At 45.7% G+C, this 14,243-nt stretch overlaps 1 protein-coding gene across 7 annotated transcripts in view; it reads right to left on the bottom strand.

Moving 5' to 3' along the window:
* CCDC85A (coiled-coil domain containing 85A) overlaps positions 1-14,243 on the bottom strand; it is a 161,405-nt gene that overhangs the window by 41,844 nt on the left and 105,318 nt on the right. For 3 of the 7 annotated variants that reach the window (XR_014006504.1, XM_081188673.1, XM_081188674.1), the window contains exon 3: positions 754-830. The exons of 3 other annotated variants lie outside the window; for them this stretch is intronic. Coding sequence is in view for 2 of the 4 variants with exons in the window: in XM_081188673.1 (XP_081044799.1) it covers positions 754-830 (77 nt within the window). In the remaining 2 variants the exon portion in view is untranslated. Of the gene's footprint in view, positions 1-753; positions 831-14,243 lie in introns of those variants that run through there. One more of the 7 variants, XM_081188677.1, reaches the window with a different exon arrangement.

Below are 14,243 nucleotides of genomic sequence, written 5' to 3'. Positions count from 1 at the left end.
GCATCGCTACATATGGTGGTGGAACATTCCATCATGCAACTGTGCACTGTGGCTCAATGGGAGGTCTCCTGTGCAATCCATTTCCAGGGGGGTAGCTCTGTTGCAGCAGAAGGAAGGGTCTTGCTTAAGACTTGTCATGTTGGCTCCAATTCTGCCGGCACCCTTCACTACACCTGAGTTCACTATTACAGGAAACCATCATCCAACATGAGCTTTTAAATCAGGACTCCTACCAATTGGGCGCAAGTTCCTTATCCCCTGTGGACCGTACTGGTTACCCAGAGACATGATGTCAGCAATACTGCAAGCCATACCACCTGACTCGGCACTGGTCAGGTGACCCAGGGACCCCACAGAGTACCACCTAGTTCTATAAAGTATCAGCCTTAGGACCTGCAACCAGAGATCCTTCTCAGACTCTTCTTTCCACCCTGAACCTGTCACTTAAGACCTTTTCGGTCTGCTTTGGCTACAGCATCTACCTCCAGCTCCTCATCAGCCTCAAGGCTTCCTCCTTGATGAACTTGGAGGCCCTGATCCTGTTGTCGCTTGGGATGCTGACCCCAGCGAACCCTGATGGCAAGTAAATTGGCTACCTGTCTCATGAAACGCATTCAGATTCATTCAAGCTCAACTGCTCAACCAAGGCTTTGATACTCAGCGTGATGAGGTCAAACACCAACAAAAGGAACCTGTGCCGATATTCTAGCTAGGGACCTTAGCTACTGTACCTAGCAATAGGAAATCACCCACCTGGGGCAGCATGCGATTTTCCTCCTCCAGCTGTCTTACTCTTGCTTCCAGCTGCCTAACATAGGACAAGGTTGATTCTAAAATTAAAAAAAGACAAAAGAAAAGAACTCTGATTATACACACACGTCTACTTTGGCACACCCGAAATCAGAATTAGTCACCGACAGGTGATTTCTGGCTGGGTGTCTTCCGAACAGCAGCTATGCAATTACTCTAAGATATATGGTAAAAGCATTCTGTTCTGTCGCGCTCTCTGGATTCATATTTCCAAGTGTCGGCTGCAGCTGGAAGCCATCTAAGCCTTCAAAGTTTTGGTATTGTCGACTCATTTCCCCCCTCTGTCTATACAGGATCTAAACTACTGGTCTCAAGGACCAGTTTGGAAGTCACATTTCTCGCCCTGGGTGATCCAGAGGCATGAGGGGTCCATGCTCAGATTTACATGCTAAAAACTAGAGGGATACACATGCTCCCAGATCCACTTTGCATATGTGTCTTAAAAAAACACACACATCCAATCTGTTTCTGAATCACCCTGTGAACTCTCTGCTTTGAGCTGTGTTTCAGATTCTGAGCCATTCTGTGTAAAAGGAGGAGTGAATCTGTTCTCCCATCCACTGTAATGGGGAATTAAAAATAGCTAGACCTTCTCCAGCTTTGGCCAGAGTGGCTGAAATTTACAGGCACAGGAGCCCCTCGCATATAGATTAAGCCTGCCAAATTGCAGATAAATTGGTCCAGGGGTTGTTTTTGTGCAGAAAGTAAAAGGGATTCACTTTTCTCCATAATAGAATAAATTGTTGTCTCTTTCTTAGCTTAAAATAATTAAGAGACAGCTGAGTAAGGCATTTTATGTTATGAACTGCCACAGCACACACACACACACATTCATTCATTCATTATAGGGTGCATCAAATTCTTAGTTACTCATTTTTTGAAATATGTACTGGTCTTTCTTTCTGATGTTTGTTTTTGTCCTCCGAAAGGCTTTGCTGGCCTCTCAACACAAGACTGTCTAGAACACAGCCTGCAGGGTTGCAAAGAGCAGCTTTCCTGTAATTAAAGCAGAGCAATGTAGAATTTTTAAAAATCTTAAATAAAACTTGCTAGGGTTTTTTTTTTTTTGAGGGGGGGGTTAAATCCTCCACTGCTGTGCCTTAACAGAAAACAATTCTGAGTTCTTCAGTGATCTAGAGGCAACACCTTGGACAGACTCAGTTCTTTCAAAGCCCAGCTTTGCTATTAGTGGGCGTTGTTGAAGTTGGGGGAGAATGGGTAGATTGAGAATTTGGGTCACACCAAGTTGCTGTAGTGCAGTTATTTAATATCAGGACTTTAATTCTGGAAACATTTTGAAGGCTAACTCTGTAGCGGCCTGCGTTAGCCCTTGTGGATAATTCCTGAACATCTCCTGAGCTATTTATTTATGTATTTGTTCCTGCTACTTATACATTAGTTAAATTGATGGGTTTGGGTTTTATTTAAAAATAAATACATAAAACCTACCATTTTATCACTGCTGTTCATGTCTCTGCAGGTGGTTCTTTTAAGCTCTGTAAACTGCCTTTTCAAGTTAACATTGATGATGATAACAACAATCTCTCTAAAATATGGAATCGAAATATATGTTTCATAGGAATATAGTCAGCTGCCGGAAAGGTTCATCTAGGTCAATATTCCCCACGCTGACTGGCAGCAGCTCCTGAGGACTTCAGGCAGGAGTCTTCCCCAGGCCTACCTGGAGATGCTGGGGACTGAACCGGAGACCTTCTACATGCCAAGCAGATGTACTACACCTTCCCTAGGGCAATTGTTGGATTTAAGAGCAAGCATGTGGCTACAGCAAAGCCGTGAGCTCAACAGGAGTTGGCAGACTTGTTTTTGCTGCTGAGGTGGCAGCTCTATTATATCCAGATCACCTCACCTGCCAGGCAACCTATGAAATAAAAATGAATGGCAACATGCAAGGTTTCGCTCCTTCCCATTCTGCAGCTCACCAGAGATTTCAATATGCGCACGCACCGGGACTGCGTGTGAATTGCGAAAGACCGAGATGGCAAATCTATTGTGGTTTGTCAGAAGTGATTAATATACAGTGTGCGGTAAACAGGCTAAAAATAGGGATGTGGGACAGCAGGGAAAGAGGTGAGCTGAGGTTTCATGCACTCTGATGCGCTAAGAGTCGTCGCAGCAAGCAATGAGTGAGCCTAGGACAACTCAGGGAAATCGGCGCACAACATCAGCAAGTTATCACGGAAGGAAATCCACTCTTTTAGCACATCCAGGTGGGCTGACAGTTTGGGGACCAGGTGCACATCGGGTACCTGCACCCGGGGCCAGCTCCAGGTTCCCGGTGTCCTCCATACAGGTGGAGAGTCACGCCACGCTCCTCTTTTTACCACCAGATGTAGGGAGAGACAGTTGAGTTGGCTTACTAGAAAAGTATGGGTGGCAACAGCAATAGTAGCAAAGTTCTCCAATGTGTGCTAGTTGGCCGCCGCTGTGGTTGCCCACAATGGTGCTGACTCAAGACAGAGACAAGGGAAACTCACTGCCAGTAGAATTCCTATATGTGTCTGAAATATACTCAGAGTCGAGAGTGGATTTCATGCTCTTTATTCAGCTCATAGTGGTGAGGAGGAATGAAAGTCCCCTCAAAGTATCTGCTTTATATACATTATTTACACAATGGGCTGCACGTGATTGGCTAATTCCCTAATTCTCCTGTAGGCCAATCAGGTTGTGGACTCACACTTCCATCTGGAGCCGGATTGGGTGGCTCCTGCAGACCAATCATACTGCTGCATTGTTCTAGGACCAATCAGATTGCTACATTCTGAATCCTATTGTTCTAGGACCAATCAGACTGCTGCATTCTGAATCCTATTGTTCTAGGACCAATCAGACTGCTGCATATTGGATCCTATTGTTCTAGGACCAATCAGACTGCTGCATTTTGGATCCTATTCAACTCAGTACAGAACAGTGTCATTCCTGCTTTCATGCCCATCATTTTCACTAACCTGTGCATTTTTAGCCACACTCTCCCCCGATAAGACACATTTTTGAACACTTATTCTGCTGGAGCACTGCACTGGCAAAATTCTGAGAATCCATGTTTTGGCTCTCATATTGTTCTGGGAAGTGCAAAATAGGTAGGCCTCCCCTTAGATGCAAATTGAATCAGATTTCTCCCCAATCCTGATCCAGTCTCTCCTCATAATGCCTAGGAGTGCATAGGACAACATATAAGAGGAAGAAAATACATAAGAAGGGAAAGATATAAAAGCACATCGTTGCAATGAGCAATGCAACCTTGGAATCACAATGGCGCCATTTCAGCCCTTGAGAAGTTAGTTGGAGAAATGAAAGAACGGATATCGCAAAGCCAGGTATTGAGTCTGGGTTTGAACTGGGTTTTGTACAGACATCCTGCAGCCAGCTGTGATGATCCTCCTACATACTGAGGGCCAAGCTGTGATGTGGGAGGTCTGTGGGCACTTGGGTTATTCAGGATCTCTCAGCCTCAAATTCCTGTCTGTAGAATGGGTATAGTAGAAGAGAAAGCCCTTTGCAGAAGTTGAAGTGCTGCGGAGGTGCAAATTCATACCAAATAAGGAAGCATTTTTTAAGCGGTTTGCCTTTGGTGAATCAGCGGGGCTTAAAACGTTTTCTCAATCACATTTCTTCCCTCCTCCCAAAATGTACACAACAGCCCACTTTTACCTTTGCCACATCTTAACCAGCTTATTTCTCTCTCATCAGTAATTACAAGTCTGTGACCATTAGATTTGCTCACTTCTTTCTGGAACAAAATGTTCTCTCTCTCTCTTTCTCTCTCTCTCTCTCTGTGTGTGTGCGTGTGTGTAGTGCTGTTGTTAATTCAGTGGAACTCGGAGCCAAGTATGTGCCTCTGATGATTGCTAAATGAGGCCTTAGCACTTGTAAGCTTTATCCTTTGCTAACCAAATTACATTCAGAATTACATCCTCCCCTTCCATCCAGATTTATCTCTTTTCTAGTCAAAACAGTTATTTTTATACCCCAGCCAACAGGTGCAGTTTACTCCTCCTCTGAATGCGCACACTTTGCAGACAATGCCAGTAATTATACATCACTATGTAATTAGGTATTTTTAATCCTGGGTTCTTATGGAAGGAGTCAGCCTTTTTCTCCACCTCCTTTTTAGTCCTAAGCAGGGCTCAATTTGGAAATTTTGTCTCCATGTTGCCGTTTAGGACAGCTCAAGGTGTGAGAGGGTTGTGGCAAAGAATTCTCTGGATGGGTCATCTCAGATGTTACCCTGGTAGTGATGGCAGTCACAGCTTGTGGGAGCCTCCATCTACATTTCCCACAATGCCACCCAATGTAGCACTGCATTGTGGGAAACCGAGCTACCAGCTACCATACTTTTAAATGCACATATTATATACAGTGGTGCCTCGCAAGACGAAAAGAATCCGTTCTGTGATTCTCTTCGTCTAGCGGTTTTTTCGTCTTGCGAAGCAAGCCCATTGACGGATTAGAGGATTAGCGCTATTAGCGCTATTAGCGGCTTTTAGCAGCTTATCAGCTTATTGGATCAGCTGATAAGCGGCTTAGCGGCTTAGAAAAAGGGGGGGGAGGAAAAAAACCCGCAGGAACTTGCAAGACATTTTCGTCTTGCGAAGCAAGCCCATAGGAGATTCGTTTTGCGAAGCACCTCCAAAACGGAAAACTCTTTCGTCTAGCAAGTTTTCCGTCTTGCGAGGCATTCGTCTTGCGGAGCACCACTGTAATGCGGTCTATGGGCCGAAATAAAGCTGTGTGTATATATAATGCTATTTTTAATGTTGATTTTTTTTATGAGCTCTATCTCTCCCCCACATATGTGGGGCTGGAAAGCCGCCTTGCAAAATTCCGAGAAGTGTGAATTCCGAAGTAAATATGACTATTGCTTTGCACACTGTTTAGTGCCAATTAGGAAACTTTCCATTAAAATACAAACCAAACCAAACCAAACCATCATCATCATCATTATTATTATTATTATTATTATTATTATTATTAAAAACCCTCCATCCCTACTGAAAATTTTAACCTGGGTAACCCTAGCCCTTGTCCAGCACACTAACTTTTATACAAGCCAGACTTAACTAATAAAGAGGAATGGTCACATTCACCCTCCTTTCCGTTTGAAATATTTCTTGGCAGAGAATGGTACAACATTTTGAAGACATTTGCCGTTCTTGGCATTGAATTTCTACATTTCAGCTACAAAATCATTTAGAAATCCAAAGCCAAAGACCATTACCATAAAATAAAATAAATAACAAAACAACTTTGATGAACATTTTCCTGCAAGTCACATTGTTTCTGCCCAGGGCAAACGGTCGTTTTTTTTTCCATTCTAACCTCTGATTCACAGATTGAGCCATGGGCTAAAGATATTGTGAATTTCTGACTTCTTGCTATGTCCAACTCTCTAACACCTGTGCCCGAATCCAACTCTCCTCTCCTCTCCTCTCTCTCACACACATATTCTTCCAGCCCTTTCTCTCCTTTTTCCGGCTCCCTTTCTGCCTCTAGTCTAGAGGTCCCCCCACACAAACTGAGGCCTGTAGAGACCACACAACTCTTGCAAAAGCAGCCAATCAAATTAGGTTTGACTTGGCTCCGTAGCAGTGATGGAGCATCGTAGTGAAGCTAAGGTGAGCAGGAACCAGATGGGATAGCTAGATGCTTGGAAGCATCTGCAAGAGGCGCCGAGCTATTTAAGGTGATGGAGAACCAGCAAGGAGCATCTAGGAGCCAAGCACATGCTTGGAGCCAGGAGAGTAGTAGAGGACAAAGCGTGGTGAGAACCCACAAAGTAAACAGCCGTGGCCCAGTATACCTGAAGGAGCGTCTCCACCCCCATCGTTCTGCCCAGATGCCGAGGTCCAGCTCCGAGGTCCTTCTGGTGGTTCCCTCACTGCGAGAAGCCAAGTTACGGGGAGCCAGACAGAGGTCCTTCTCGGTAGTGGCACCCGCCCTGTGGAATACCCTCCCATCAGATGTCAAAGAGATAAAGAACTACCTGACATTTAGAAAACAGGGAAGTTTTTAACATGTGACATTTTAATGTATTTTTAATCTTTGTTGGAAGCCGCCCAGAGTGGCTGCGGAAAGCCAGCCATATGGGCGGGATACAAATAATAAATCATTATTATTATTATAAGGCCCTTTCTGAGACAGGAACATAGTCAGGGCTTCCAGAATGTCATCATTTTCAGGTGGGATTCAGTCAAATACAAGAAGGTCTCGCCCAAGGGTCGGCAAGGTTTACCTTGCCTGGGCCGGTTCACTCCAGCAGAGCACACGTGCCCGTGATTTCCGGCGTCTGCGCAGAGGAGATTTCCAGCGCTGCAAAAGCGAGTCCCTGTGCCGCACTGCGCTGGTTTAGCACAGCGCGTGGGGACTGGCCAAGCGGGCGGCTCAGTTTGGGAGCAGCTCGAGGGGCCGGTTAAATGACCCCCATGGGCCGCTTGTGGTCCATGGGCCTTAGGTTGCCTGACCCTGGTCTTGCCCAACAAACCATTTCTCCACTCCCTAAGATCTGATTATTATTATTGTTTGAGATAAGACAGGAAAATGCACTGGAAAGTGTGGAGAAGCACTGACGTTAACACAGCCTAATCTAACTTCCCCGCAAACGAATCAGAATGAATGCTCAACAAAACAGATTGCCTAAAAGCAACTCCAGGAAAAGAGAACCTACTCCGTTTTTCAGCACAAAATTCTGTTATGTACTGAGTTCAACAGGATTCAGAATGCAGCAGTCTGATTGGTCCTAGAACAATAGGACCCAGAATGCGGCAGTCTGATTGGTCCACAGGAGCCACCCAATCCAGCTCCAGGTGGAAGTGGATCCGCAACCTAATTGGCTTACAGGAGAATCCCGGGGCCCATTATGTAAATAATGTATATAAAGCAGACATTCTGGGGGAACTTCCATTCCTCCTCCTCACCACTATGAGCTGAATAAAGAGCATAAAATCCACTCTCGACTCCGAGTATATTTCAAGTTCCATTCTTCAAACCCCTAAAGGAACTGCTCCCTCCCTGGGCCTCACCCATAGGAGTACCTGGGGTGTTACCCTGATACACTCCCCCCCCCCTTGCCTTACCTACCCCACAGGGTAAAGTGAAAGAAACTACATAAGTCTCTTTGTACTCCTTTCTCAGAAGAGCAAAACAATAGCTATAAGAAGTGCTATTTAACTTTAAGAATGGGTGCATGAGTTTGCTTTCTTCCTCTACCCTCCCCATGCCTTTTCCCCTTCGTTTCACCACTTTTAGACTTTTAGGACTTTCTTGCTCTTGTATCCTGCTCTTATAGAATTCCCTCAGGAAGCGCTTTCAGCCGCAGGTATATACCACCTGCTTCCCAAACCCTACCCCAAAAATGCAAAAAGGAGCCCAATTATTCCAGAGGAGGAGGAAGGAGGCCCATGAATTGCAGGCACTTTAGAGCGCTGTGGGAAGCCTCAAAAGGTTATCCAGTTCACTCTGAAAACATGACCAATTACGTTCTTAAAGCAGCTTTATTCCTCTGCCAACTTTCTGCGGTAATTTGCTGAAAGACAAGCAGGGCTGAAAGCATTTATCGATTCATCAGTGTGCTTAATCAATTAATTCTTTAATCAAGAGATTTACAGATTTGGAATCTGGGTCTTTAATGAGGTTTTAATTTGATCAAATGCCTGGTCCCCAAGTATTCCCTGAGGGGCTCGCTTGGGGCCTGTTCTGTGGGAGCAAAGGTGATGGCCAGAGAGAACGTGCCATAGATTGCTGCTAGGCAACCAACTCACTTGCCAGTTCACTTCCATCTTGGTCTCATGCGAGCGGCACAAATTTTATCTGGAGGAGGAAAAGGAGAACTGCTATCCCTCACTTGTCTGGAAAGTGGGAGGGTCAGAGCGTGCCTCTTTTTCTTCGTCTCGTTCGGAGGCGAGCTCACTTTGGTTTTGGAGAGAGTACCAGACCCATCCTGCTCTGGTGTGTCAGCAAAGACAAAGCCTGTTACAGCCTCTAGAAGCCATTTTTGTTTCACTTTTTGAATAGCCTAGTTCGGAGGCAGCCAATGTGGCACCATCATAACTAGCAGCCACTGATAGTGTTATGATTATGACGTGCCTTTATATCACACCTTTTTCTCCAAGAAGTTCAAGGTGGCATGTATGGTTCTCCCCACTCATTTAACCCCCCAAACAACCCTGTGGGATAGGTTAGGCTGAGACGTAATAACACAGTGGTACCTCAGGTTAAGAACTTAATTCGTTCTGAAGGTCCGTTCTTAACCTGAAACTGTTCTTAACCTGAGGTACCACTTTAGCTAATGGGGCCTCCTGCTGCCGCCGCACGATTTCCGTTCTCATCCTGAAGCAAAGTTCTTAACCTGAGGTACTATTTCTGGGTTAGCAGAGTCTGTAACCTGAAGCGTATGTAACCTGAAGCGTATGTAACCCGAGGTACCACTGTAACAACAACAACAACAATAACAATTTATTACTTATACCCCGCTCATCTATCTGGGTTTCCCCAGCCACTCTGGGTGGCTCCCAACAGAATTTTAAAAACATGATAAAACATCAAACATTAAAAACTTCCCTAATCAGGGCTGCCGTCGGGTGTCTTCTAAACCTCAGATAGTTGTTTGTTTCCTTGACATCTGATGGGAGGGCGTTCCACAGGGCAGGCGCCACCACCGAGAAGGACCTCTGCCTGGTTCCCTGTAACCTCACTCCTCGCAGTGAGGGAAACGCCAGAAAGCCCTCGGAGCTGGACCTCAGTGTCCGGGCTGAACGATGGTGCTGGAGACGCTCCGTCAGGTATATAGGGCCAAGGCCGTTTAGGGCTTTAAACGTCAGCACCACACTTTTAATTGTGCTCGGAAACCTACTGGGAGCCAATGTAGGTCTTTCAGGACTGGTGTTAAGTGGTCTTGGCAGCCGCTCCCAGTCACCAGTCTAGCTGCCAATATTGGATTAGTTGTAGTTTCCGGGTCACCTTCAAAGGTAGCCCCATGTACAGCCATTGCAGTAGTCCAGAAGTTTGGGAAACTGCTCTGGCATTCCTTAGGACTGGTGTGGGGAACCTGGGAGACACCCAGGCATTGTTCTACTCTAAGTCCCATCACCCTGACCATTAGTGATGCTGGCTGGGAGCTCATAGGAGTTAGAGTCCAACAGTATCCAGAAAGCCAAAGGTATCTAATCCCTGACTTGGAATCTTGGAATATCCATACCGATCTAGTCTTTGACCAAAGGAAGCAGCGGCAATTTGAGCACCCCTCCTGCCCGATCGCTCTTTTTTGTGGTGTTGTTGATGTGCCTCATTTAGTTTTGTTTATGCTACAGGAAGCTTTTTTTGGGGGGGGGAGGGAGAGACTTGTAATTTTCTTCAGACGTTGGCATCGCGCCAAGGAGTAAAGTATACGAGTCTCAGCTGTCTCCGAGACTCAGTGCTCAGTAATTGCTACTATTAGGGAAGGAATGGAAAAAGAGGGTACTTGAGAGTGACTCCTTCCTACATCAAGAATGTTTTTATGTATTTCTCTGCTGAATCCACATCGAAGAATGGAAGGCAGTCTGCAGTCTGACTTGCACCAAGAAAAATGCCCCCCCTGCCACCGCCACCCCTATTGCTATCTACCACATTAATAGGATTTTAATGGCCAATTTGTCAAAGATAGCCAAAAATTGCATCCAAGGGGTCCTTTCCATGTTTAAATTTAAAGATAAAGAGAGAGAGCCAAGGGGCAAAAAAAACCAGATCCGTGATCAGATTTCCTGACTATTTTAAAGAAGAGACAAAGTGATCTGATTTCTATCAGAGATGTGGCAAAGAGCCAGGAGGTGTTTAATGTTTTCCCCCATATATAGATGAGCCTTACTTTTTTGAAGTATTTTGTTCTCTTTTAAAAAAAAATGTTTCTAGAAGCATTGCTAGGAAATTCCAAGAAACCAAAGGATCATTGCTGTTTCGAAATCAATGGTTATGGGAGGCTCAGTCGGCCATCTTGACTCAAAATGGCACCCCACTGGATCCAAACAGAGGGCTGTCTCCAACTAAGCTGTGCCCAGAGTACACTAATTGAACTTAATGAACAGTTGATGTGTCTCAGAAGAGCTTTTTTCAGAGTGCGCTGTCAAGGCTGTGTCATCTGCAAACGACGTTTCTCAGATAAGGACCTGCTGCACTTTTGGCGCACGTTGAACAGACTCCTGTCACTCTTTGAATGGAGGCACACACTGTCTTGCTGAAGGCCGATGAGAGCAACCAGGAGAAGAATATGCCCCAGAGAGTTGGGGCAGCCCTGTTTCACACCACTCTTTGTAGGGGAGGAGGCCAAGAATGAGCCATCCTACTGGACGGTGCCATGCATGTCCTCATGGAATCATCTTGCGAAGCTTAGGTGAGCTATGCGAAGAGTCCTTTTCAGCTAATGAGGTCAAAGGCCTTTCTCAGGTCCGTGAAGGTGGTATATGAGGGGCATCACTCCTCTTGCATCTGGTTCAGTGAGAAAATCATGTCGTCTGTTGACCTCTGAGATCTAAAGTCACATTGTGACTTGGGATGGACCCTTTCAGCGAGCGACTGCAATCTGTTGGGAACTTCACGGGTGAGGGCTTCCCCCACAGTTCTCGACAGTGAGATTCCACTGTAGTTGTTACAGTCATGGCAGTCAGCTTTGTTCTTGTCACAGTGTCGGAGTCGCACATATATTGTGGCTCTGATCCTTGCTGCAAACACTGCGAGAGAAGGCCATGGCGGTCCATCATGAGGGAGGAACTAGAGACAGCTTTCGGGAATTCTGTTCAGATTTCATCCTGTTCTGGGATTTTACCACATGCCTGAGAGTTGATGGCATTCTTCAGCTCATGAAGAGAGCAGGGGATATCCAGCTCTCCCAAGAGAGGCAGAGTCTGGATACTAGGGCCGGGCAACATCACAATATACCGATATATCGTGAAGTCTGAAATAAGGATGGAAACTATGTAGAAGTGAACAGTGGGTATGGGCAATATCTGGTTTTCAACATCATATGTCACCAGTTAAACGCTGTGATATTCTGATATATCACAATGTCTGAAATAAGGATGGAGCTATGTAGAGGCATTGATTGGTTTCATGGGTTTTTCCCGCATCGTGATTTTTGTGTAGCGTGCACACACACAAGCACACACACCCTTGTCAACACAGCTACTTTACCATAAGCAGGGCCTTTTTTTCAGCCGGAACTCGCTAGAACTCAGTTACGACACCTCTCAGGTGGGCACCATTGCCATTCTAAGAGAACGAGAGAGGTGTTCGTTGTGAGTTCTGCCACCTCTTTTTCTAGAAAAATAGTACTGAACATAAGGGACAAAAGCCACAAAGCTAGAAGGTCCAGCCATTTAATCAGTGTTGTGATTAAAATCCTAATATAGGTCACGTTCGCACTATGTATTTAGAGCAGTATCATAGCACTAGAAACAGTCATGGTTTCCCTCTAAGAATTCTAGGAGCTCTGCTTTTTAAGGATGCTGAGAGTTATCACGGGACCCCTATTCCCCTCAAAGTGCTACCATTCCCAGAGTAGTTTCCCAACCAATCCTCCTTTAGAGGAACTGTAACTCTGAGGAGAAAGTAGGGGTTTCCTAATAATTCTCAACACCCCTGATAAACTATAGTTTCCATAATTCTTTGGGGAGCCAAAGAATGGGCTTTACATGTACAGAAATGTCTGGTGTGGTTGTGAGCATGGATCCTTCATGCTTAACAGCTGAGTAGCTAATTGTCCAGCTAAATGTGCAGAGGGCTGGTGCCATGACCAGTAGGCAGGCTCCTCGTCTTCCTCACTGCACTCATTCAGTGGATTAAAAAGTGAGAACAAGGTTTTACTAGTTAATATGTCTGTGTCATGGTTCTAGAACTCTGTAACCCAGAAATCATGCATCATGATTTCTAGACCAGAAATCATGAGAGCCAGTGTGGTGTAGTGGTTAAGAGCGGTAGTCTCATAATCTGGGGAACCAGGTTCGCTTCCCCGCTCCTCCACATGCGGCTGCTAGGTGACCTTGGGCTAGTCACACTTCTTTGAAGTCTCTCAGCCCCACTCACCTCACAGAGTGTTTGTTGTGGGGGAGGATGGGAAAAGGAGAATATTAGCCGCTTTGAGACTCCTTAAGGGGAGTGAAAGGTGGGATATCAAATCCAAACTCTTCTTCTTCTTCACAAGTTTAATTCTGAAATCTCCGGCCTCCGTGGCAATCACTGTTGTAACTTGCACACGAATTTCCAAAAGGACACTCCATATTTTTCAGCAGCCAAACCTGACAAACTATTGTTCTGCGCCAAGATATTGGATGTCTCCAATTAAATGGCTCTTTTAGTTATTTACTGCCAGTGTTTATCTGCCTTCTCTCTCAGATGTAATGAATGTATCATGAGACCCACTTGACTTCATGGCCTGTGGAAATTCAGGACACAGCTGTTAAATCATTTCTCAACCCAGGGCAAGTTTCCTATTCTAAATCTCTGGGAGCACTACGCTTTAAAAGAAAAATCACCTGAGAGGTTATATGGAACAGGTTAAAGAAGTATAAAGTGGGAGGTTACTCCTCTGCTATGAGGAGAGATTGGTCAAAGCTGGGCGAGTTAAGAAAGACTGGGGGCAGGCTTCAACTAGTTCATCTTTAGAAGGATTTGCGAAAAGGACCTCCAATAATTCTCCAAGCAATTTGTAGATTTCACCAAATATTCTGGGGAGGGGAGGGTAGACACACACAGAGAGAATGAAATTCTCCAACAATATTTTTCTCAGAAAACTCTATTCAGAGAAATATTCGCTCATTAAACATTGAATGAATTGTATTGTAGATAGTCAGTAGAATTGTCAGTAGATAGTGGTGGATGAAGGAAGGAACAGGCTATGAGAAGAAGGTTGGAAGTGGAAGGGGCCTAGGCCACTTTTTGTTAAAGTCCTCATCGTCAGCATTTTAGTGCAGAATTCTCCTAATGCACCCCTTTGCATGCAATTCCCCCTAATGTATACTGTCAGGGGTTCAGGGACAGAGGCACAGGGGAGGCAGGAGATGGAGAGCGATGGGGAGGAATCCCAGGACAGCGAGGAAGAGGATGGCAGTGGGTTGGAGGAGTCCATGAGCCTCTCCAGCGAATCTGAGGATTCCCAGGAGGGGGCGCCTGTGGTCAGAGCAAGGGGAGTCCCAGGGGGGACGCAGCGAGGGCAAGGGGCCAGCAGGGAATCCCAAAGTGGCAGCTGGGAGTCAGGACCAGCTTCCCCACCAGAGCGCAGCGAAGGGGGAGGAGGTTCCAGTGTGACGGGGGAAGCAGCTTCGGCAGCAGAGAAGGAGGGGAGGTCAGAGCAAGCCGTCCTCCCGGAAGGGGAGGGGAGTAGTGAAGGGAGTAGTGTAACTGTCAAGAGAAAGGTTAGAAGTTGGGCGCGCGCGCCAAGTTCAAATGTG

Source organism: Podarcis bocagei, assembly GCF_964188305.1.
Source record: "Podarcis bocagei genome assembly, chromosome: 3".
Lineage (NCBI taxonomy): Eukaryota > Metazoa > Chordata > Lepidosauria > Squamata > Lacertidae > Podarcis > Podarcis bocagei.
The sequence above is the reverse complement of the archived record's forward strand: the minus strand, read 5'-3'. Positions and strand labels throughout refer to the sequence as shown.